We start from the raw sequence: 26,760 nt of genomic DNA, 5'->3' as shown, positions 1-26,760 counted from the left end.
GTGATTATAACAATACTTAAATAGACTTGGGTTGGAACGGGAAAGGGGAGGAGAGATATAAGGAAAAGTTGCCACGCAAGTAATATTAAAATATTAGGTACAATCAATTTAACAGTCGTGAATATGAGTTAGAATGTGATACAATGAAATTCTGTAGTGATAGTAACTAGCAGTGAATATGTCAGCAAGAGTGTCTATATTTGGAAATTTTATATTATAGTAGTTATATGTCCTTTGCATAAATTAATTTTGAGTTAATATAAAAGTATTTTCCAATTACTACACCTACAAAATTCCCTTATGCGATAACGCAATTTTTTACGCAAAATTCAATGGAAAATAACGCGAATTTTCATATTTTTTATGAAAATTTGTGGAATTTTTTAAAGAAAGTAATTTAACTTTTTTGTCTATGGATTTGAGAGTTTGAATAATTAGGAATGCAGTTAACTTCACTTGCAAAACGCCACGTCATTCGTAGTTTTTTCTATGCGATATTCCAAAAAGTTGGTAAGCAAATAGCTGTGTCATCACTTTTGTTGCAAAATACCACTCCAGAATATAAATAAACTGCATTCAGTGCAGTCATAGCCGATGTACGAAGAAAAATGAGTAGGCGTTGCTGATTTATTAAAAATCTCTTTTCAAATTACTGGTAATCCGGTTAAAAATGGGACTGCGGGCCGCTTCCTGATAAACTTTTAATAAATTCTTAATAATAAAGCAACACGTGTTCATCCACTTGCGTTTGTCTTAATAATATATTATGAGGAAATGATAAAATGTAAGGATTTCAATGAACACGTATCCCGACATCGTGACAATACATTGGTATTTTATTTATTTATTTCGTTTAAACCCCCATAGGGTTTTTACATACAATGCAATTTTTTTTTAATATAATAAAAATAAAGACTTTACATAATACTCGTATATAAGAATATACATATTACATAAAATATAAGATTTAACAATACATAGGTTAACAAAATATAGGTAACATGATACATAAAAGTTTACGAAACGTAGGTAACATGGAATTTAAGTTAAATGAAAATAGATGATTAAATTTAAGTTAAATGAAAATAGATGATCTGCCAATATCCTTTAAATCAATTGAATAAAAAAGCATAAAATTGTTGTTCACATTAGCCTATAAACGATGAAAATTTAATTAACAATCTATATTACGCAAGATTAGGATAAGGATCGACAAAAGGTGTAATAAAAAACATTGATATCAATGTAAACATTCCATAAACTGAGTTTAAAATTTGACACTGATTGGCAGCGGTAAACATCGATTGAACTATATTTATTACCACGTCTGTGTAATCTTTGAATAGGCGAGTTCACGAAATAATTGATAGCAGATTTTGTAACACTCGCAACGAAATAACGCTTGTTAAATCAATGACAAAAATGATAACAGGAAACCTATTGATTCTTTTTTTAATGGCCTGCAATCCCGTTTTTAACCGGATTACGGATAATTTAAAGAGATTATTAATAAATTAGCAGTATTTTCTCAGCGAGTTTTCTCCGTATCTTTATAAATAGGGCAGAGGATTCTGAAATGGTTGAATGTGGATATTATATAGGTATTACATTTATAGAATGTCTTCTTTCTCTTTTATTTATTTATGTGCCTATAACTTCATTAGTTTCCCGGAGGCAAATTTGTGCTGAACCAAGTTACTTACTTCCGATGCCATCGACTGCAGGATCGAAATTTTATCTCAACCACACTCCCCCACCATACGAATAATATAATTTTATTAACAGCCTCTTGGAATCCTTCTGTGCGGGCTTCAGTCTGGATCGAAACAAAAGACAGACAATGTCACAAGTACCTACGTTGTAATTATTTAAGAAAAAAAAAAAGTGGGTGTGTCAAGCCTACGCAAGACAGAAGTGAAACTTCTAGTTTCAGCTGATGCTTGGCGTGGCGCAGTTCGCTGGTGTCTGAGAGAGAGGAAAGAAGAGAAGAGAGAGAACGTTCGTGAGCGGCTCCCCCACCTCAACAAGGTTTCACTTCAAAAATGCCACAGCCGAGAATCGAACCTCGCTTAACTGATTGAAACCCAACCACGCTGAGCACCAACTGTAAGCAAAGCCGCATAAATTGATTATATTATGTAGGTTCTGAAAATATGAGAGCTTGTTATGTTTTATAATGTTACCTACATCACACCCAAAATATAATATATTTTTAAAAATAATGTACAATGTACAGAAATAGAATCCCACACAAGATCGCGTAGTGCGCTCTAGCGAACGGATATTTTATCAGAGGGAGATAGTTTTAATTTTTTTTTCTGTAAATTATTACATATTATCAAAATAAATAAATTAATTAAATAAATGTAATACAATTATCATAATATACGGATTAGATAATAATTTTAATCCAACACAATAACGCAAAGCGCGCTCTAGCGGAGTAATGTTTTATCACAGTGAGATAAGTGTTTTTATTATTTTGCAATATTATTTTCTTTTAAAAAATGTTCTGACCTACTAAAAAATAAGATATTGAATGAAAAAGGCGTTAAAAACAAAAAAATAATGTGCGATGGCCGAGAATCGAACTCGGATCAACTGCTTGGAAGGCAACTATGCTGACCATTACACCACCAACGCCAGTTGTCGGGATGAGCTAAGAAGCATTTATATGTTACTTCAAAACTTTGACTAGATCAAATGAACTTTAATCGGTGGTGGGGGTACCCGCATTTTCGTTTCGGTCATGAGTCGGTTTTACTCCGGTCCTCGAAATTGCATGACGCGCGTAAAGAAGTTTCACTTCAATACATTAAAAAAAACATAAATCGTTCGTTATTTCCCCCTCTAACCGCCTCTGATATTATATTCCGTACTGCAGTAGGTAGGCACTTACTACCTCTCTTGTAATTCCAACCTAATGGGAATGAACTGTGGTGACCCTAGTTCATAAAGCCGCATACACACAGTCACAGATGCAGTAAACTCGGAGAGTGGAGAATACTTTTTGGTTGTGTGCGGTACCTACTCGTACCTTCAGTGTTCTCACTCTTCGTAGTGAAGGTAGGTACCGCAGGGTCACCGCCATATTTATATGTAGTGGTAGTCTCGTTGTCTCTCAATAAGTTGGGCAAGGTTGGGACGCATTGGGAAACTGAGTTGTAGTTAGGTACTTAAAATAAATATATTATGGATTTATTTAGTACAGGAAGTGGTAGGTAAGTACCCACTACATCGTCTAGTCATGGGCACAATCGAAATTTGGATTGAAATTATCGACACTCTGTCAAAACCTCCTGGTCTAGAAGGTTTTGCTTGTGTCTTTAGAACTCTTTTGCGGGACTTTTCTGTTTTCCTCTTGCAATTATATAAATATGAAAATATTGAACACTTCAAATATATATTATGGGAAATAGGATATACATAATAATATGTAACTGAATTAACGAGTTTAAAAAAAATACCGCACAAGATTGCTAACTGTTTGGAGCCAGTGATACTATGGCATCCCCAAGTGGGGTACATTGTGAGGCTGAAGGTAGTGAAAAGGGGAAGGAGATGGGAAGAGGAAGGTGGGGGTATACCTGGCTAATCTATATATCTGGGTATACCAGATCTGGTCACCGAACACGGTTAAAACAATTTATAGCAACCTTTCGATTTTCAATGGTGGTCTTACACCAGGACGATACTGAGAGTATTTTCCACACTAGAACGTGCTGCAAGTATAGTACATATTATATTATTTTTAATTAATAAATTGTGAAATAACACAAATTAATCAAATAATATTTGCGCACGCCAGGATTTGAACTCGCTACCTTCAGCTTTCTAGTCGAGAGTCTTACCCCTCGACCACGAAGCCCGTCAAGCTAATGTCCTAAACCTAATCCCATATATAAGTATCAAGAGGCTATGTAATATCAGAGATGTGCAAAATGGGTACCCAAAACCATTTGAAATGCAAAATGGAAATGGGTCAAAACTTTTCCATTTGAAAATACAAAATGGTTTTTAGAAAAGTATTTCAAATGCAAAATGCAAAATACCTTTTTTCAAAATGCATTGAAAATGCAAAATGGTTTCTCAGGTCAAACAGTTAAAATAATTATAGAATTTTTACAAATTTTGTCATTTAACAATGGACATCAATGTAGAACATATTACATAATGGTAAAACCAAAAACACTACGACTACAGATTATGAAACCACAAAAAATTTGCGCGGTACTAATGTTGCCAACATAAAAACATAGAAACCGCTATCTAACATTTAATATTACAGCGTCATGGCCATGTTCAGTATTTGAATCAGTATTTTTTGTAATGGTATCACTCAATTGCCAGGGCTCCTACCAGGGAGCAACTTGACAAATGTAAATTATCTCTCATAGCGAGGTTGAGGACCGACTGACATTTGGGGCTTATGAAAAAAAGATGAGTGGAGAAAGTAGGAATAATGTTGCAAAAAGCATTTAAAATGGAAAATGCATTGAAAAAAGCATTTAAAATGCAAAATGCAAAATGGTTTTTAGAAAAGCATTTAAAATGCAAAATGGAAAATACCCATTTTGCATTTCCATTTGAAATGGATTTATTTGAAATAAAGCACATCTCTGTGTAATATAATATATTCTAATAGAAAAGGAAACGGTTTCACAAAGGAATTGAACCCACAACGGTGGGTACCCGACGCATCTATCTACTCGGCTATTAATCTGTAATCATTAATGGATTATTATTTTTAATTAATTCCACGATAATTCGTCTCTGTATTTCAGCGCCAAGGGCTCCAGACAACGCAAACAAAATTTTCATCTCGATAAAACTGTACCTTGATGAAATCTATTAAATCCTTTTTCTTTTACTTTACTAGTAAAGTCTCGGAGAATGGGCGAGTTTTATGTCTCTAGTATTCATATGATGATATCAACCATATAATACTGTGAAGTTCTTCAGGGGGGATGATGAGTATAATCCCCACAAATTTTCACGAAACCTACTAAATGAAAAATAATAAAATGTTTTTTTTTCTTCACCAAATATATATACCATTTCCCTTATAGTCTTCAGAAGTTACTCCCCTATTCGTCAAATCAGATTTCTTCATAAAATCTCTCGGTGAACTAGTTTTAGGGAAGGCTTATTACAACGCATAATCATGATGGGACAGCCTTGTGATAGTGATTTTTGTTTCTTAAATCCGGCAAATGTGAGAAGAAATTATTTCAAATTGTTTTTTTAATTTTTGTTTTATGTAGGTACTGTTTATTTGTTATTTTGTGTAAATATGTAAATGTACTAAGAAACACTGTATGCAGAGACACTGAGGGTCTAGAGTCATTAATAATAATTATGTAGCTTCTTTTTATTAAAAATAATTTTGACGTGTACGATGAAGGAGGTACACAATCATTTTCCTCATACCGTCGCACTATGGGAGGTATTAAGAAAAAACTCGAATTAAGTGGTTTTGGTTTTTAAAATTAAAAAAACATTTTTATTTTATTTTATATTTAGTGTTGCACTATAGAATGTGCATTTTATGTGTTCATTTGAATAGCTAAAAAGCGCATGACGGCAGCTTGGCAACGTCGCGAAATATGCCGTAAACTGGATGTTCATGAAAGCATTATTCAGTTAATTCGGTTGTTGATAGATGATTTATGTTCAGTTGGTTCCTACGATGGAGCAAATACAGTTGTGTGTGACGTTTGGATAAGTTAACAAAAAATTGTCGTGGAAGACGTTCCTCAAGAAGTGTTTTTATTCGATTTAATAAATTATACGTAATTATCATACGTATGAGATATTTCAGCTAACATCAAATGAACCACTAATTTTGTTACGTTTTATGTTTTAAACGCATATTATATGTTTTAAAAACGTTTAGAAACGAAACATCATTTGTTCCCATTTAATAATATGTAAATATTACAGAATGATGTCTCCTTTTGAGCCATTTATAAGTTGTCGTCATCTTTTATCCTTGAACATTTTTCTTATTTTTAGAAAGGCCTATGCGTGGAGAATTATTTAAGCACTGAGGGGTTGTGATGGTAGTGGTAGTCACGAAGTGATGATTTAGACTCTGATGACAACGAAGATGCCTTTAACACATACATTTGCTACAATTTTTCTGTTGTATGTAACTACTTCTTTCCCGTGTTTTTTGTTTACATAGATATAAGTTAAAATATTAAAAAATTTAAAATAATAATAATAAACAGTAATTTTTTGCTATCAATTCATACTTAAGAATAATGATTATATATAAATATTAACAACAGCAAAAATATTTTGCGCTACCACATACTCGACAAACAATTAATTCGTGTTTTTGCTTCATTCCGTCCACTGTGCGTCGTTGGGAAAGTGGTAGGGCCCCTCCAATGTCTTTACCAAAGTTCCTGAGTTCTTGTGAAACCTGAGTTCTTTAAACATAAAAGGAATAATAATTTCGGATCATTTTCAAGCTTTTCAGGTACTTTTCCCTTCCCCAATACCTCAAGCCTCGTATGTCTTGTAGCTGACTAGGCCGACTACTAGACGATCCTGTAGGTACTGTATGTTCATTTCATATATCGCTCGGGGACAAATCATTAAAAATCGTGACGAATGATTGGACCGTTTGTTTTAGTTTAAAAAAGTTTATTTTCGAGATTAGATTTTAATTAACTTATATTCTGTTGGGAAGTAAGAGCTTCATAGATGCCCGCACAGATGGCAGTGCATAGAGCTTGCGTGGAAGTCCGCAAGATGGAGCCAGTGGCCAGTAGTCGCCAGGGCCAGTGGGAAGGCTCCCAGAGAAACTTACTGTTTCAGATTCCAATTAGCCAGCTTCTAGTTAGGTCGACTATCGAGTCATCATTATATTACGCGGGGTAATAATAAATCCCTGATTAATCTAAAAGAACCATTTATTCATAAACTCCTTCCACGACGAGTTGGAGACCTGTTTGTACGAACACAACATATTACAACGTATATTATTTCACCATCATGTCGCAGTAGATTCATAAATATATATACCTACGCCGTTGACGACATCTTTCTTTGGTAGACGTTACAACAGCGATGTGCATTTTCAACATCAATCAACATTTTCAAAATTGGAACTGATTATGCGAGGAATCCAGACAAGCGATAAAGCACCTAACTATTTAAATATTTATCTGAAGAAATCTTTTAAAGACAATCTTATCAAAAAAACTGCATCCACGTCAAAAATAAACTAAATCTTTAGCTGGTATTTATTTTTTTCTTTCTCACTGCAATGTACTTATTACAACACGTGACACCTATCGTATTATTAATTACTTATAAATAACTACAATAATGTACTTTACACTCCTCTTCCAACCACAAAATAACGCTTCCATGGAAGAGTAGTATTTTTATTTTAGTTTGTCTATCTGTACAGACAGACTGAGCCACGGCAACGCATGGCGGGGTACAGTTACAGTTACAGTAAAAAAATGAATATAATATTTTTGGAAGTACATATTTTTGTCATTTATTTAAAAAATTGGAATTGATTTGTTAAAGTTCGAACTCTCCTGTGGATTTTTTACGGGTCTGCGAAAAATCTACTAGTTGTTTACTAGAACTGTGAATGACTTGTAAGAACATAACTTTTTAAATGTAACTCTTTCCACGCACTTCAAATTAATCTACGAATATTACAAACAATACGACGCTGGTTTATTACATTGCAAGTACACAATCCTATGATAGTATTATTAAATTGAATATGCTTGTGTTATATGGTCTCCTTTTTATGCTATCCATATTCATCATATTGTCCGTCCGTTCAACATCGGTTCCTAAAAGGGATTGCTAGGAGGCTAGGATTAGAAAGAGGCAATTACTCGTATTATGAAATTGAACAAACTCTAAACCTTTCTCCTTTAGAAGACCGTAGGAAAAAATCTGATCTCATTTGTTTCTTTAAAATTATCTACAATTTCACTCACCTCTCACTTACATTACAAGAACTCATCTCATTCAATATACCTTCTCGTAGACTCAGAAATAAAGAACTGCTCTTCCTCAATCAACACTCGACTAATTATGCTTATAATTTGCCATTGTCCAGAATATGGTCAACTCACGTCAAGACCTTGATTTTTTTGGTGTAAGTCAGAATGTTTTTTGTCGCTCACTACGCAATTGAGGATATTTTGTATCACTATAGTTTTAGCAAAGACTATTTCATTTCTATTTTCTTATGTTTTCCCTGTTTGTCTCTGCTTTTATATACCATCCTTTACTCTTCCATTGTACATTGTCCTAAATCTCGTGTCGCTTTATATTGGACGTAAGTCCGTTAATAACTAATTAATTAATAATAAATAAATAAATCATATTATAGTAGTTGGTAATAAACTATTTAGCAAAACAATACGCACTAATCATCTGCATACGTAAACATTTTCCAGAGGTTTAAAACGTCTCTATGATTTCTTTGACCACAATTACAATCGTCTTCTTCCTCCCCTCGTTATAACGTGTTTTTCTTTTTATTATTTTATATTATCATACAAGTAGGTACCTTGCTCTTATTATTTTTATTTTTTACGATTATTATGTTTTCTTTCTCTTATGCGACGTAGTGAACAAAATTTACGTAAGTGACGTCGTGGGCCCTAGGGACTCAAATGCTTCAAAACTACTTAAAAAATTGACTTTCTTATTTGTTCTTTAAAAAAATATCAATCGCAAATCATCACAACTAATAAAAGTGATATAATGTTAGATTAAATTAAAAAATAGTAATTTATTTACTGTTGAACTTAAGATGGCAAAATTCCTTCCACAAAAACAACAAAATCTTTAAAATGATGTCTCCTTATTATAATAATTATAAAAAAACTTTGTTACACGTATTTTTGCACTAAATGCAATACATCTTGCATGATCTGGGATTAAATCTTCAATTTATACTTCATTTTACAGTTCCTCAAACAGTGACATTGAAATAGGTCCTTATGCCTCGTGTGTCGAGTACCTAACTCCATCTTGACTAGACTCAGTACTTCGCTTGATTCAGACAAAATAAATAGTTTTTTTTAACATAATATATTGTTTACCTTTGTGCGACTTGAATCACGGGACTAATAATAATTATCATAATAGAATAATCACAAATGAACACGGATATATAAAAGAAAAAAAAAACAAGTTTTTGCAAGCAAGAAATCGAGGCATCAACAACAAAAAATAATACTGGGTTTCTTTGTTGCTTTGATAAAAAAACAACAATTTATTTATGTAAACTGTTTAGGAAAAATGCTTTTTGTGGCATTGAAAGATATACACGGTGTCCGGAAACTCTTTAACCCACATTTTAGGGGTATTTTTGAAAAACTGATTTATTCCGCAGGAAAATTCTGTGTTTTTTAAAGCAAAATATAACTTTAATAATAGTAGATTTGAATCATTAAATAAAAACAAATATTGAACAGTTATAAGATATTTATAATTTATATTATTTATGGAAAATTATATTATATAATTATTTCTCCCTGCTTATTTACGGAATCATAGGTTGGGGAGGATCTTGTAAAAACAACCTAAACTCAGTAAAAGTCTCGCAAAAAAATATTATAAAGGTAATACTTAAAAAAACTCTACTTTCCCAACAAAATTGCTTTTTAAATTGTTTCCAGTACCAAATATTGATGATATATTTAAGCAAACTTCAATTATAAAAATGTGTAAAGAAAAAAATAACACAGAATATCAAGAAGTTTACAAACTGATGAGAAATGGAAATCAATTTATTACGCCAATCTTTAAAACAACTCAAATGCAAAACCATTATATTTACCAAGCCATAAAAAACTACAATAATCTCCCTTCCGAATTGCGCTGTATTACGAACCAACAAGAACAAATAAATAAAATCAAACTTTTTTTCCAAAAAACTTATATTAAAAAAAATATATATGCATATTTATATTTTACACATAACATTGAATCTAAGTAAGAATCGTGGCTCCCTTATCAGGCACAAGAGCTCCTCTTTTCTGATAAGGTATACATGACCAATTATGTACCTAAATATTATATTTTGCAAAATATGTATGTATTAATGTAACTATGATCTATATTAAAATAATAATAAAAAAAATATATATATGTTTGAAATAAGTCTGTTTTGCAAGACAATCTGTCGTGGAATAACCTGATTTCATAAATAAATATAACTCAACTGAGAGCAACTTTCATACATATCAACTAGGCGGTCATTTTGTCACGTGCCCAAATGTAGTAATAAGCCTATTTTGATAAAATTGGATGCAAGGCCGGCCCTGAGCCAAACGGCGCCTGGCGCTAGTAAAAACCTCAAGGGCTATTATCAGTCTTGGTCCCTTGGTTCACTGGCCCTTGGCAGGTCTGTCCCAATTGCGCCAGCACAGGACCGGCCATGATCGGATGGTATAATACGAGTTCGCAAGAAACAGTCATTTTAGTTGGAAAAATATTGCATTCACAGGTCAAATTTGATGAAAATTGGAATAAGTCAGTTTTTCAAACAATACCCCTTATTTAAACTATTCAAACGCTCGATAAATTCGATAACGTTGTTCAAACAGCCCAATAAATGGAATGAATCTCATCAGTGTTCCTCGTTAAAAAGCATGACGGAATACACGTAACGATGCTATTTATTAAAGATGTTAAGTGTTATCATTATCTGTAAACAACTTTTTATCACCTGTCTTCGTTTTCCAAATTTTAACAGTTTTAATTCTCACGAAGATCAAACAAGCATCATTCAAGTTTGACATGAATCCGTACTTTTACAGTGACTTTAAAGTTTTAGGGTAAATATCAGATTTTGATATCTATTATTGTACAATAATCTTATCGAAGTGGTCTAAAATTAAACATTTTCCAAGATGGTCTAAAATTAAAGGTAAACATTGAACGCGGGTCTTGGAAAAATCCATGTTGTTTCTTTAAAAAAATATAAGAATCCGGAAAATCATTCTTTAGCCGGGCATATTTTAATCTATCTGTGCACGGGGTCCGGAAACTGGTGATTCTATATCACACTTTGAGTCAATTTGACGTATAAACTATTCATGATTTGATCTTTCGTTTTCGAGTAAATCGAGTTTGAAATTGATTTTTTCTTGGTAAAATTTATATATACAGGATGTGTCGGCACGTACCCGACAAACTTTAACCAGCCATTCCTTAGCACATTTGGAGTAAAAAATGTTATGGGCACTTAAGAGGAAGCTACAAGCCAAAAATGTGTATATTCTTGGTATTCCTTATATTATAGGTAATAGGCATTAAAATCGATTGACAAACGGAGTCTATAAACGTTCGATTTCAAGCACAAAACTGGTTTTTATTTATTTTGTAAATAATTTTATAAGAAAGCTAAAAAGTTAACCAATTGGAACTGTCACAGATAATCTTAGCTATAATACTGTATTTTTAAAAAGTTGTTTCCTTTGCGCGTTCATACATTTCTATTGAAAAAAAAATTTATTAGTAGTTTACATTTATATTTTTCATGGAGTAATTTTTTTTATTTATTTGTATTGTACTCAAGAGAAATTATAGGAAAACCTTCAATCTATCTAAAGCATATTTTTTGGTATTTATAATGTACACCAATTCGTTATAAAGATTAATCAAAATAGTGATTTGGAATTAAGCTTCGCCTTAATCCGGTAACATTTTTATTTCAATTAAAAACAAAAAATAAAAAAAATTCCACACTCCGTCACTGTCATTGGCATTGCTTCTCGTGTTCAACAGCTGTTATTATCAAGTATGTCGAAAAGCGTCTTCGCTATTCGTACACAATAAATAATAATAGTTAAAAATGAGACGAATGGTGCCGTGCCATTTCGTTGAGATTGTACATACGTACATTATTTTGTTACATTGTTTTGTTGATAATGTACATACCTACGTACATTATAACGAAACTCGAATAAAATATTGCCATATGGGTTTTCAAACTTTGACAAAGGATAAAACAGTGGTGACGTGTGGTGAAAATATGAATAGTTAATTTTTTATTTAAAAAAAACGTTACCGAACAGAAAAGTGGCCATAACATTTTTTACTCCACATATGATCAGAAATCGCTAGTTAAAATTTGTCGGTTACGTGCCGATACACCCTGTATATATCAATTGCTAGAGGCGTACACCTAGCTATAAAGGTTGTTTTAATCCTTTAGTTGCCAAAAAGAAGTGGAAAAAAAGTTTTTAAAAAGTCGACATGAATAAATTGTTTTTTTTTTTTTAATTTTCCATGAGTGTGATGTAGATAGATTCGCCGAGTTTCCCGAATCTACTACGAGTTTCCAAACCTGTATAACTATGAGAGTCGTTTGTTTTTTTTTAAATAAATCTACAGTTTTATTCCAAGATTGATGAAATTATGCATATTTCATCTTTAAATCATGAAAAAGATCACTAAAAAAACTACATCGTTTTCCAACCCCAAAACACATAATTTTATTGAATTGAAGAAGATTAATTAGAAATAATCATATTAGGTATATAAATCTACTTTCACTTTTATTTTAAGATCAACACTGTTAGCGTTAACAAGAATTTATAATTTTTTTTTATTTCCAAACAAAGAAAAAATCTCGAAGGGGAATATGGCTGATTTGTTGATTATGAAAAATATACGCTAGGTATTTATACAAATAATAAAATGAGCTCGAAAGTGCATTACACAAAGAAGAGAGAACGTTGAAGCCACCGTTCTGGCTGAATTTCTTATTTACCCAAGCTACAATAATAAATATGAGTAAGCTGTCCTACTCATTTACGGCTCCAGCGTTGAAAGCGCTGTAATATCTACTGGGTGCCTCGAATATATCTTATCTTTCATACCGATTCTTGGTTTAGTTGCCAGTTTCCATGCCACCGAGCCAATCAGGGGAAGGGGAGGAAACCAACTCGCGCGGAGCGGCGTGACCGACCTACTTTCGGTGATTTGTTAATAAATGAATCTGACAGTATACAGGCAACTCGCATTTTAATATCACCATTTGGTCCTCGAAAACACGAATTACTTGTCCTTTTTACAATGGCGCGCAAATTGTGGGCTGCGTAAATAACTTCACTACATAACCCAAATCGATTAAATATTTAAATATATTCAGGAGATATGTGGGGAGATAAGTGCGATCTCACATATCCCACAAAGTATATATATACATGTGAGAAAGTAAAAACAAAAACAAAAACAACAAAATAATGTATGTTGATGGTCTGTTGCATTATTCGATATAGATGGGGCCAATAACTTTTGCACGTGTTCTTCAATATTGGAATCTGGACATATTTTTATCGCAGAATCACCAGTTTCCTGCTAGTACTACGAGTGTTCGAACACCATGAATAACTTTCCCCAATAACATGGACCAACTAGGTACTTACTTACCAATTCTTCAAGTCTTCTGTAAACTAATGTCTCTAGTTTCTTGGTGACTCTCATCCATCTGGATTGGGAGATACTGAGGAGATACAGTCTCAGTATCACCCTCAGTATCAAACTTGATATGATAATAGCCGTGTTTAGTGATATAGATATCCAGAGTCATCCAATTATCTAACCTTACTCTACTCATCTCTCTCCCTCCCCACTTCATCCAGTCAACAAACCCAATAAGTATACCATGGTCATACTAGCCCTAGAAGGTTGTGAATAGTTGGAACTCTAATGCGACATTCACATAAAAAAATATAATTGAAACGAAGAGAGATGAGATACCGAGCTACGATCAAACTGCACGGTCTATCAAAGCGGCGGAGCCAATGAAAGTTATGCGATTGATGTGTAGGTGAAACATAGGCGGGGCGCCGATGTGTGTAGATGAGGTTTACATTAGTATGGGTGGACGATGTTGGGTTGTTAGCTCTTGTTTCTGTTATCTATGGGTGTCAAAGATATTAGAAGAACGAGATATGCTATGTTGGCCGCCGGACCGTAGCCAGAGTACTACCTAATTAGGGTACTTTGAACGGTATCAGGACGTGTACGTGGACGTGTACGCACAGAAATCTGTTCTATGCATTAGTGCGGATACCTTAGCGTAAGCGAAGGTTTGCAGTAGTATTGGTGAACAAAACCGGCGACACTCGGCCAAACAATTCCACACAGTATGAACTGCTCATAGCACATCTCGTTCTTCTAATATCTTTGATGGGTGTACATATAAAAAGGATGCCATTCAATGATATTGGAATTCCAACACATATTCTATGATTCGTATTGAGATAATCATATTTCATAATATTTTACATTTTCTCTATTGGGCTTCCCGTCCTGGGGAATCCATTTTACATTTACTGTATTTTATTCAATTTACATCATAATAATGTAATCTAATACCTGTTACACTAGTTAGAATGTGTGCTCCAATTTTTTGTATTTCTTAATACTTTTTCAATGTAAATTTAAAAGCTAACATAGCGGGTCTCACTCTCAGTTAGTCTGTGTTTGGTTTCAAAATTATATTAATTTCGTATCTCCCTGTATATTAGCCGTGCTACGTGCCCAGCATGTAATAACACATTACCACAAGAGTATATCATTTAGAGATTGCAGTGTACTGAAGAAGATTTTTTTACATTAGCTCTACACAGGACGTCTTGAAGAAAAAAATTCCCTCATGGTCTATGTCAACTTTGAAGATATTGTGGTGGGGTATTTTTAGAGAAATGAAGAAGAGAAAGATCTAGGACGGAAAAAGGTATCAGGGGTGGATAGGAATCTGGGGATCAATGTATCCAGAAGTGACAGACGTATGAATCAATTCCCCCACTGTGGTGCAAGGTGATGGGTCTAAAGATAGTCCAGCTGGGGGGGTCAAGAGGTCTCCCTCAACCACCCTCTCCCGATCCGACCCACGACACAAGGTGAAAAACGTATTCGCCGCCAAGATATAGACAATCCTCATCCCATGAATCCAGGTACCCCTGTAAAAAAAAAAATAATAATAATTATAATCTTTTTACATAAATGAACTTTGCAGCATGAAAATAGACGGTGAAATAGTTAGTTATGCTAAAGACACAGTTTTACTCTTTCAATCTAAGGATTGGAATAATGTATATAACATGGCGAATTTGAGCATCTTGCAAGTGAAAACTAAACATGACTAGACTCAAACATACTTACACTAAACATATCGAAAACAAAATTCATAACATACATATAAACAGCACGGGACATCAAAAAAACAACACAAACACCATACAAATACACGCATGTTTAAACACCAACATCTGCGAATGCCCTCCTCTAGAAAAAACAGAACAAATAAAGTATCTAGGAATCGCAACTGACCATAACTTTAGATGGATACCTCACATCAAACAAATCACAAATAAACTCCCCAAAACAATACTCATTTTCCTAAACATGAGAAATATATATAAAATAAAACAATATATTTTGTACTTTGGCAAATCAATAATAGAATATGGAATTATTCTTTGGGGAGGTAAATAAACTCGGCTATCGATTACATTGAAAACGCACAGAAAACGGTCTTAATGGAAATACTAAAAAAACATAGACTGACTAATACAGACCAAATATTCAACAGTTGTGACGTACTAGATATACGCCAATTATCCGTTAAAACACTACTAAACTACATTGTTGACAAAAAAAAACAAATATCAACATACACAAAATATCACTAACAGACCAGTTAGAAAAGCTTACAAAGAAAACGTAATAAAACTCCGATAGTAAATACAAGCTTTGGACAAAGACACTATCAATACCATGCTATAAAAGTATTCAACAGTCTAACACTTGAAAATAAAATTGAGGAAAACAAAAATAAATTCAGACACAAAATTACAAAATGGATTAAACAACAAAAAAGACAATATGACCAAAATTTCATAAAATAAAATAATAAAACCAACACATAACACACAAAACCAATATAAAACACACATCACTCACAAACATAGAAGATTATTTGTATTTATCTTTAAATGTATTATGTATATTATATTTTTATATTATAAAATGACGACCTCAGCATGGGTAAGCCACCCAGTGAGGCCAACATTACTGGATAAATATGAAATGTAAAAAGATATTGTACCAAAATAAAAAAAATAAAATCACCAAACGTAACGAACCACTTGGTGTGACCTATGACAAGGGAATTGGTTATCGAATAAGTAATGTTATTCTGCATACTTATACTAAAATTAGTGACCAAAAACCAAAGAAACAGGTCTGTGACCAAATATGAGCTTGCTTTAGATATACCACTACGTACTTTACTTGCCGATTCATAAATTTTATTATTTCTAGTTCTGTATGACACTTTGAAACTTCTGCAGTGCAAATATAGTGAGATCATCTTCTGAAGCCAGATCTTTAGGTAGGTACTGCTTTAAAAGAAAACCGATCTCGCCAATTAACAATACAATAAAATTATTTATCGACACGGACCAAAATGACAACTGCTTTTTTTATCTAGATACTGTTAAAAACGACTACATGATCATTTCCCGGTAAAATATTGCTCATTCAGAATATATCTGAACCCGCTTTCACGAAGGTGCCGTTGTCCGAATAAATTTAATAGACGAGATGCGAAACTATTATTATTTTGAAGAACACGTGTTCCGACATCCTCATAACATAATCGTGATTTAATGATAGTTTTTTATGAACTCTGTCATACAATCGTTATAGGCCTCCAATCCCATTTTTAACAGGAAGACGAATAATTTTGACCAGATTAATTAATTTTAATAAATGTAACAATATTCTATATCAGTAAGTGTTCTTCGTGTGCTCGAGAAATAGTTTCGGTTTTTAGAAAGGTTTGATCGATTTCGCCAGAAGTAAGGAAAAATTGAGCTTACTTCGGACACACGAACACAATTCTATCAGTGAAGTGGGTATTTATACCTAACGATCTTTTAAAATACTGTCCTTTTTTCTCAAACACAAAATAAAAATAGAATTTGAAAATTTTCTAAGCAGAAATATTTCAAATCATTTGTACATTTTCCAGAAAACTACAAATCTGTTGAAAGATTTTAAATTTTTTTTTGTCACCTCACAAGAGCGTCCCAGTATGTACAGTGTAAAGGCAGGGGAGCTATGTCACCACCAAGTTGGGCAACGTTGAGAGGCGGGTTAAGGCAAGGTAACCGGTAGCTCGTTCCACATACGAGCCGTTTTCCAAAAAAACGAGTCAAAGAAGCGGCCCGTTCTCACGAAGATAACATCAACTGTGAAAGGGTGTTCCGTTCGTTTACGTCGAGTTTCGTGCACGCAGGCTTCATTAAAATACCTGTAGAACAGACTCAGCATAATCACATTGCGTCTGTGCATTAGAGATGGCAATCGATACTTTAACAATGAATTGTCAACTAGACGGACCGACCTCCTTTGCACAGAATCAAGTATTGCGGGGCTCCAGCCCAGAGGTGGCTTCCAAATTCAATTGTTGGGCGCACTTTGACATAATAGATTCTTCGAACTGCTATAAAAACAATAAAACCTGGAGCTCAACTTATGGAGAAATAGAATAATAACGAAAAAATTATATATATAAGTCTGCATATTGTTATCATTTATAATGTTAAATAATAAATAAAAAATAAAAAAAAATATTAATATTTAGAAGAGGTTAACAAAAAACAGTCCAATTATTAATGTTCAAAATAGGTTGACTTAAAAACATAAAGCTAGGTATATAAAGAAGCAGAAATAAGTAAGAGAATAATTATATACTCAATATACCCAAATATAATGGGAAACCAATTTCGTATCGTCATAGAAACACGAACTTTTGGCAAATATCAGCCAAGCGAACAGAAAAAATAAATAATATATTTTCAACGAGCTAAAACTGGAAATATCTGGAATTGCACAAACAATATTAGTTCTACACGTATTATATTTTTTAACGAAATACGCCAGAATTGAAACCTTTCAAATTACACACAATAAATTGAAATTATATTTATTTTTAATTTATTAACACCTGAGGCGCATATCCTTCCTAACCAGCCTATCGAAATAAGATACAGCCGTACAAGAACCGCTTTTAAATGCCGCCTGTTTAGTTGGCTTTTCTCATTACCCGAGTACAGAAGTTCGTTCGTCGTTCGGCCTTTCGTATTCCGTGTACAATGTTTATTACAAGTACTTAAAACTTCGCCATGTTCTTTTTGTAATTCGCGCCGAAATCTCAACAGCAGCTACAATGGCAATTAAATTATGATTTACTAATACAAGTGATTGAATTTTGTGTTTGTGATGGTGTTGGTGCATTTTGTGACGTGATGTAACTATGTGAAAATCAACACACGATACTTCACTATTTTCGATGCTTTGAATTGAGGAAACTTGCAGTTTTTAGCATAGCATTTCGGCAGTGGCTTTTTTTTAGATGTTACGACCCGTTAATAACGACTAATGATATTTCATATTCATTGATAGTTCAATGATGTAAACATCAACACAGTATGACTTCGCTATGTATTTGTGTCTCGATTTATTAAATGTTTTTAATAGTTGGATGCAGCATAGCATTAGAGCAACGGTATTTTATAGATGTTAAAGTCCCTATATTTCAATTAATAGTATTTGTTGATATGTTATTAGTTATTATTGACAAATCAAAGTAAAATCTTCAGCGTATTATTATTACGTCAAGAATAAATATAAACAGTTTCATCTCTATATATAACTTTATTGAATTGTACGTATTCTGTTCTGAAAATGGAAGTAAACAGAACAGTAAATTAATCGTATTTTCAACCAAAATCACGTGTATTTCGACATTACAGTTGTAAATTTACATTCCAATATCTCGACTGACAGGTTTTTCGAAACACAAACCACAAACAAACCGAGCATTTAAAAACATAGTAAAACATATTTGATAATGTTATTATCAAGTTCTGCAAGTAAGTATTTTACTATTTTTACTATTATATTGTAATATTGTGTTGTGACAGTTGTTTGATAATGGCATTAAACGCCAAAACAGCTGTCACAATAATAAAACAATAATGAAAGTACTCGCAGAACTTTAATAATATCATTAAATTTGATTAACTTAAAATAACATAATATTCTGATTGCATATTATGTCAATTATATCAATAATTGTTCAATAAAAAACAAAATTTGATTTACGAAAAATGGCAATGTAATCTACTATGTACAAGTTGGATATTTTTTTTTGTTTTAAAATAGAAAAATTTTAGTAAATGTGCATTTTTTAATGAACTGTTTGAAATAATCATTACCCAGCCTCAAAAGTCAACACATTTTCATTTGCTGTAGTCTATTTTTTTAATCAACTTTAATTATTACTGCTACGAAAATCATTAAAAAATCTTGTAATTTTTCATAATAATACAGTAAAGGTTTTCGACTTTCCGTAAACAACTTCTAGGTACCTGAAATTACTAATTTGGTCGTAAATATAGATAATAGGTAGTAATTAGGTAGATTATAATTATAATAACTGTGATCTTCATATATTAATTTAATTGTTCCTATAATGGTGCACATTTTCCCAAATATTTCGTCTCAAGTGTGTAAAAAGTTTATAAAGTTTTTTATTTTATTTTTGGAATGACTTAATGAGTCTCCTCAACCAACCAACTGAGCTAATCCAACACTATTTACTTCGGACATATTTAACTGTACCATGATTCGAATAAGAACCATCAATATGATCTTCATTATTTTAACGCATATTTTTATTGGCTGCTATCTTTAAGTATGATCGCAAGATTCATCTTGAACTAAATGTAATCGAGATAGTGTCTTGGATTAATATAAACTATTTTTATTTTGATATGCGACATCTATTAAGGTTTTTTGTAAGTCTAATGAATATTTTTTGTTTTTATTAATGATTTTTAAACAAAAATTTGAAAGAGAAAAATCAGATAAAGATACGGTCGCATCTAGGACAAGCATCTATTTCTGTTTTAAATTTTTGTTTGAGAATCGCATATATTTTTTTTGTTTTTTATTTTTTTTAAGAAAGACAAACATTCCCGGGTTACGAATAACCTGACAATATTTGAAAATCTCCTACTACCACCACAGTAAGCTGAAAATGTTGCTTGTGTTGTGATGGAGGACTTAGCCAGCCGAGGAATTGAACATACTACGCCTGGGTGGGACCCAAACGCGATGTCAACTCGGCCACCGACCGAGTAATTTAATGTTACTTAATAGGTAACGAATTGACATTTTTTATCTTTCTATTTTAATTATAACGATATTAGTACTTACTTACTGAGTGATGCGTGCCCACCTGAAATAACATTGTAATTCGATAGTAGTCACTACGAAGAAAAATGTAATGAAAATCTTAGCGCTTTTAATTTGGGAGAAAGCAAAAATTTAAACCACTTTCATTTCAGTAAATTGAAAAATTACGGATTTGATCTTAAGTAGGTACGTACTTTCGTGTTAAATCCGGGTCTCGCGTCGTGTGGTTTGTTAATAAACATTTCAATGTGTAAATAACTTGTACCTGTAAATGCATATAGCACATGAACAAGTGTGTCTGTAAACATTCACCGCGTGATGTCAACAAACACCGCGTGATATAAACAAATGATAAAACATACACCATGAATACTTTGTACTGTGATAAAATTATATTAAATGCACTATCTGTACCCCGCCACGCGTTGCTATGGCTCAGTCTGTCTGAGAAAAAATAGCGCTTGTTGCTTTTACGTCCAACAGATGGTGCTGTTTAAAAAAAGCATGTTTGTCCTACAGACCATACTGTTTTTACCTGTCACATGTGACCTCTAGATAATATAAGTATATAAAAACACACGCGTACGCGAATGCAACGTTGTCAAAATTTTAAATAAATCGGCGAAGGACTTGAACAAACGAACATTTACATTTTTATTTATATTGAAGATGTTATATTAAAATATCAAAAAAGAATGGTGATAAAAAAGGGGATGATCACACAACACATTTAGTGGCTGAGTGAACAAATGCAGCGGGTTCCCATTCACACCCAGGCGTTGCGGGTTCAATTGCCTGCTAATCTTCAAGCAACATTTTAATAATGATCGGATTATTTTTATAGCGGCGAAAAACACCCAATTGACGCTTTACTACTTAATTTATTTAACCTATATCATATGACTAATAACTTTCAGTTAAGATTTATAACTAGTGACTTACAACTAAGATTTATAACTAATGATATACAACAAAGATTTATAACGATCAGTATTTGCATGTAACCAATCACTGCGTGTGTGTATGAATAATTTGGTAACCGGATAAATCACCACAATGATAATTTATCACATCTTTAAAAAGTTATATAAAGTCATGGAAAGTGATGAAACAAAACCATTATTAAGTGGGTTATGTAGGTTAGGTTAGGATGGGTTAAAACATTATTTTTTCATCGTTCCTAATGACTTTATATCACTTTTTAAAGATGTGATGAATTATCATTGTGTCACCGAATAATTTACCTTCGTTAGTACCTATGTATCCATTGCCGGACTGATTTTCCCAAGTAAAAACACTGTAAAATATATTTACCCAATTTAAACACGGTATGTGAGAGATATACGGTGTTTTGATGTCGGAAATGTGTTTTTTAATTTTAGTTAGAGTAATTTTTTTTCTACTAATCCCAAATCACTTCATGCAAACTCTAGTATATTTTAACATTATCGGTTATAAGCGATTTAATAAGAAAATACATGTAAAAATAGTTGTTTAGAAAAATGTTAGGTGTTAATAAATAGTAGATTATTTGTCGAATCAATTTACAAATGTCAAAAAGAATGTTACCTTAGTGGCGTACGTCGTTCTAATTGTAAACAAAAACTCGTTTTGGCGTTTCCTGAACATTTTACGCCATGGCATATACAGTCCAGTTATAAGTAGTGACTTACATAAAAGACTTATACATAGCTAGTGACTTACAACTAAGATTTATAACTAGTGACGTATAACTAAGATTTATAACTAGCGACTTACAACTAAGGTTTATAACTAGTGACTTACGTCAAAGCTATTTATATATAGCTAGTGAATTACAACTATGTTTTATAACTTACGACTTACATCAAAGGCTTGATAGCTGGTGACTTACAACTAAGATTTATAACTAGTTACTTAAAACTTATACATATTTATGACCAAGTAGGGAGGGAAGGAGATAATGAAAGGAGGGTTGAAAAGTACCTGGATATTCAGATCAGGTCACCAAATACCAAAGCCATTTCAAGCAACGTTTAAATTCTGATATTGATGTTCACCAGGGCGATACTAAGAGAATCTCACACTCTTAAAAGCAGTTTTTATAATATTTAATTATATTCTTACATCGCGTTTTTGTGGTAGGTACCTAAGCCAATGCAACGGTATACGGTATTCGGATATTATGCAATATGATTTCTGAAGGTCCAGCGAACAAAAATAGAATTATTAGCTATAATTTATAAAATGCTTTTATAATATCTTGTCTTATTCAAGTTGGCACGGCAGCATCCTTAAATAAATACATAATGCGGGATTATACCTAGTTTAGAGGTCGCGAGATTAACAAACACCCATTAAAAGAAGTGAGAATTTATACAAGAATAAAAAAAACGCCAGTATTTATTATTTCTATACAACTTCATAGGCGACCTTGCAATGTCCTGGCTAAAATTAGATATTTTATTATTTAAAAAAAGTCTATATTTGGATTTCAAACACATTGAAAACCGAAGAAACCTATTAGCGTTGTCGTGTGCCCGATTTAAGCGAAATTTTGTCTTAATTCTGCTGGAATTGATAGAACATTCTAGTTGCCGATTTACGCCTCAGGCACGCAATTAAAAAACACTCGATTTCAACATAAGGCGAAGCTTAATGCTAAATCACTATTTTGATTAATCTTTATAATGAATCGTTGTACATTATGAATACTAAAAAATATGCTTTAGATAAATTAAAGGTTTTCCTATCGTTTCCCTTAAGTAGAATACAAAGAAATAATAAATTACTCAATAAAAAATATAAATGTAAGCTACTAAAAAACACATTTTTTCAATAGAAATGTATGAACGCATAAAGGAAACAACTTTAAAAAACACAGTATGATAGCTAAGATTAACTGTGACAGTTTCTCTTAACTAATTTTTTTTTCTCTTATAAAATTATATACAAAATAAATAAAAACCCGTTTTGTGCTTGAAATCGAACGTTTCTAGACTCCGTTTGTCAAAAGATTGTAATGCCTATTAAATACAATATAAGGTATACCAAGAATATATATATTTTTGTCTTGTAGCTTACTCTTAAGCGAAATTTGGCCTTCATTCTGTTGGAATTGATCAAACATCTGGTCAAGTTTCTGATTTCCGCCTCACGCACGCAATCAAAAAAAATCACTTGATTTCAACTTAACGAAACTAATGGAAACAACTATTGTCGAGGGAGATGTAAACTTGCAAGAAATAGGTTTTTAGGTTGTTATTTTAGGTTATTTCAATAATTTATGGGTAACCTAACCTAATGGAAATAGTTGCTTGCTTCTTGTAGTAATTAAGTTGAAACCATGAGTTGATTAAAAAAAATCGTGAAACTGAATTCGTCAATTTTACCAGAATTTAGATAAACTTGTGAAATATTCTTTCTTGAATGGATGAACGATTTCATTATCCTATCTGGGCCTCGGCAGGTTTTATGTGAATTTGTGACTTCAGTTTTTTTTCAAATCGGTGTATTTTTCGTTTTGGAAATATTTTAAGATTGATAGATTTGGTGGGAGAGACAGGACACAAGAACGTGTTGAACGCGCAGGTAAATTGAATGGAATCTTGTTTAGCAACTCTGGGCATTGAATATTATTGTTAACTACTTTATACAGGAATAGTGCATCCTTATGATGCCTCCGTACACTCAGTGAATCAATTTTAAAGTATGAAGCTGCCTCTGCATAATTATTAAATCTTACAAATGACTTGTAACAAAGATATTTTAGGAATTTGACTTATAAATAAAGTAGGAATGTTCGTTCTTTACGAAATCCGATTACTATAACATGCGATTACGGGTAATCGTTCTGTCATTCTAGCTGGATGGTAATGATTGTCATGAATAATCTACCCGTAAAAGTAGCTACTTGATGATTAAACTTAGGTGCAATGCAAATTTTTTTACGATGAGGAAAAATACACAGCTAATCAAATATGTACAGACGCTATCAATGTAATTAATTCCTTGTTATTGTAAAATATTTACTAAACAATAATATAATATGTAGGTATTCCGAGGCAAGTTAACGTTATAATTTTATGATAAAGATAAGCCAACATAACTGTCTTGTTTTTGTGCACAACGAACAAGAGTCTCAACTGCCCGAGACAACGGGACAACGTCATAACCATGTTGATAGGCTGAAGGGGAAGTGATGGGGAAGAGAAATGCGGACAACTAACTGGTTACCAGACAATGGGACAACGTCATAACCATGTTGAGAGGGTGAAGGGGAAGTGATGGGGAAGAGAAATGCGGACAAATAACTGGTTACCAGACAATGGGACAACGTCATAACCATGTTGAGAGGGTGAAGGGGAAGCGATGGGGAAGAGAAATGCGGACAACTAACTGGTTACCAGACAATGGGACAACGTCATAACCATGTTGAGAGGGTGAAGGGGAAGCGATGGGGAAGAGAAATGCGGACAACTAACTGGTTACCAGACAATGGGACAACGTCATAACCATGTTGAGAGGGTGAAGGGGAAGCGATGGGGAAGAGAAATGCGGACAACTAACTGGTTACCAGACAATGGGACAACGTCATAACCATGTTGAGAGGGTGAAGGGGAAGCGATGGGGAAGAGAAATGCGGACAACTAACTGGTTACCAGACAATGGGACAACGTCATAACCATGTTGAGAGGGTGAAGGGGAAGCGATGGGGAAGAGAAATGCGGACAACTAACTGGTTACCAGACAATGGGACAACGTCATAACCATGTTGAGAGGGTGAAGGGGAAGCGATGGGGAAGAGAAATGCGGACAACTAACTGGTTACCAGACAATGGGACAACGTCATAACCATGTTGAGAGGCTGAAGGGGAAGCGATGGGAAGAGAAATGTGGACAAGTAACTGGTTACCAGACACCGATTAAACTTTTTTAAGCAATTAAAGGGAGGCGGGTATGGGTACCGCCTAATCTGTAGGTCACCCCAAGTGGTTCGTTACGTTTGGTGACTTAGCAGGGGTGCCCGGGTTCATGGGGTGAGGATTATCTAGGTCTTGGCGGCTGATACGTCTGCAAACCTACTGTGTGGCGGGCCGGATTTGGACAGACTGGTTGAGGGAGATTTTTGACCTTCAGCAGGTTAAATTCAAACGTCCGTCACTCCTGGACACACTGACCTCCAGATTCCTACTCCTCGTACCTTTTTCCTTCCCAGATCTTCTTTTCCTTAAAAAACCCTCCACACGGCATCCTCAAAGATGTCATAAGCCCCGAGGAAAATAATTATAAATGAACCGAAAATAATGAGTACAGCTAATGTAAAAAAACATTTTCTTAATGCTATATATAGACTCAAGAGGAAGCTACAAGTCAAAAATGTGTATATTGTTAGTATACCTTATATCGTAGGTAATAGGCATTAAAATCGCTTGACAAACGGAGTCTAGACACGTTCGATTTCAAGCAAAAACTGGTTTTTATTAATTTTAAGTAAATAATAAGTAAATAATTTTATAAGGAAGCAAAAAAGTTAATCAAGTGAAACAGTCACAGATAATCTTGGCTATAATACGGTATATTTAAGTTGTTTCCTTTATGCGTTCATACATTTCATATTTATATTGAGTAATTTATTTTATTTGAATTCTATTTATCTAAAGCTTATTTTTTGTTGTTCATAATGTAAACCAATTCGTTATAAAGATTAATCAAAATAGTAATTTGGCAGTTAGACCGTTTTCACTAGCTTACAAATTGCCTTCCGACTCCTAGACCAGGATTACATACAGTTCATTGTCATTGATTATCTAACTTTTTCCGTTATTTGAAAATGTTTCATCATGTATGTATCATGTAGTAAGAGAAAATTGAGCCTACTTGGGGTACACGGACACGCCCACAATACACTTCTACTGGTACATGTAACTAGGAAGATCGCTGAGGTATTTTTTATTTAACATTTTTCAACAAAGGAATATAACCCGTTGAAGGGTGTGAAAATTGCAACTTTTTTCTGTCTAGACTCTAAAACACGAGCGAGCAATTCGACGCTCATAATAATATATTGAAGGTAAAATTCTGAAGTAACAATTCTTAGGGCCGGTTGTTCAGCCAACCATCACCTTATATGACATCGACCAGCTCCATTTTGATTTTTTTTAATCTTTGTGCCAGTTTCGTTTTGTATCGTTTTCAGAATCTTTATAATATATCCGTCGAACATATTGGTCAACGAAAATTATCCAAACTCTGAAAGGCCGAAAACAGTAGGTAAATTCTTAACGTGAAGGCATATTTTTTATAACTTCACAATTTTAATATTCAATCGCTATAACCGCAATAAATACGAGTAAAATTGTGCGAATCGAGCCACGAATCACGGGAAAGAAACGAAGTAACCGCAAGCGGCGTTTCGCGCCATTTGAAGTTGCTTCGTTCCTTTTCTATAAGTCGTGGTTCAGCTCAATTCACCCCAATTCATAATATTATGTAATA

The 26,760-nt window shown here is 33.2% G+C and overlaps 1 protein-coding gene across 1 annotated transcript in view; it reads left to right on the top strand.

Moving 5' to 3' along the window:
- Nucleotides 1-18,127: 18,127 nt before the first annotated feature.
- The window catches only part of RhoBTB (Rho-related BTB domain containing), an 83,997-nt gene continuing 75,364 nt past the window's right edge, over nt 18,128-26,760 (top strand). The window contains exon 1 of the mRNA XM_089646856.1: nt 18,128-18,253. Within this exon, the coding sequence (XP_089502982.1) occupies nt 18,251-18,253 (3 nt within the window). The 5' untranslated portion in view covers nt 18,128-18,250. The remainder of the gene's footprint in view (nt 18,254-26,760) is intronic.

Source organism: Hesperophylax consimilis, chromosome 25 (assembly GCF_061612785.1).
Source record: "Hesperophylax consimilis isolate HC1 chromosome 25, BYU_Hcon_1.0, whole genome shotgun sequence".
NCBI classification, from domain to species: domain Eukaryota; kingdom Metazoa; phylum Arthropoda; class Insecta; order Trichoptera; family Limnephilidae; genus Hesperophylax; species Hesperophylax consimilis.
This window is presented reverse-complemented; position numbering and strand designations above follow the sequence as displayed.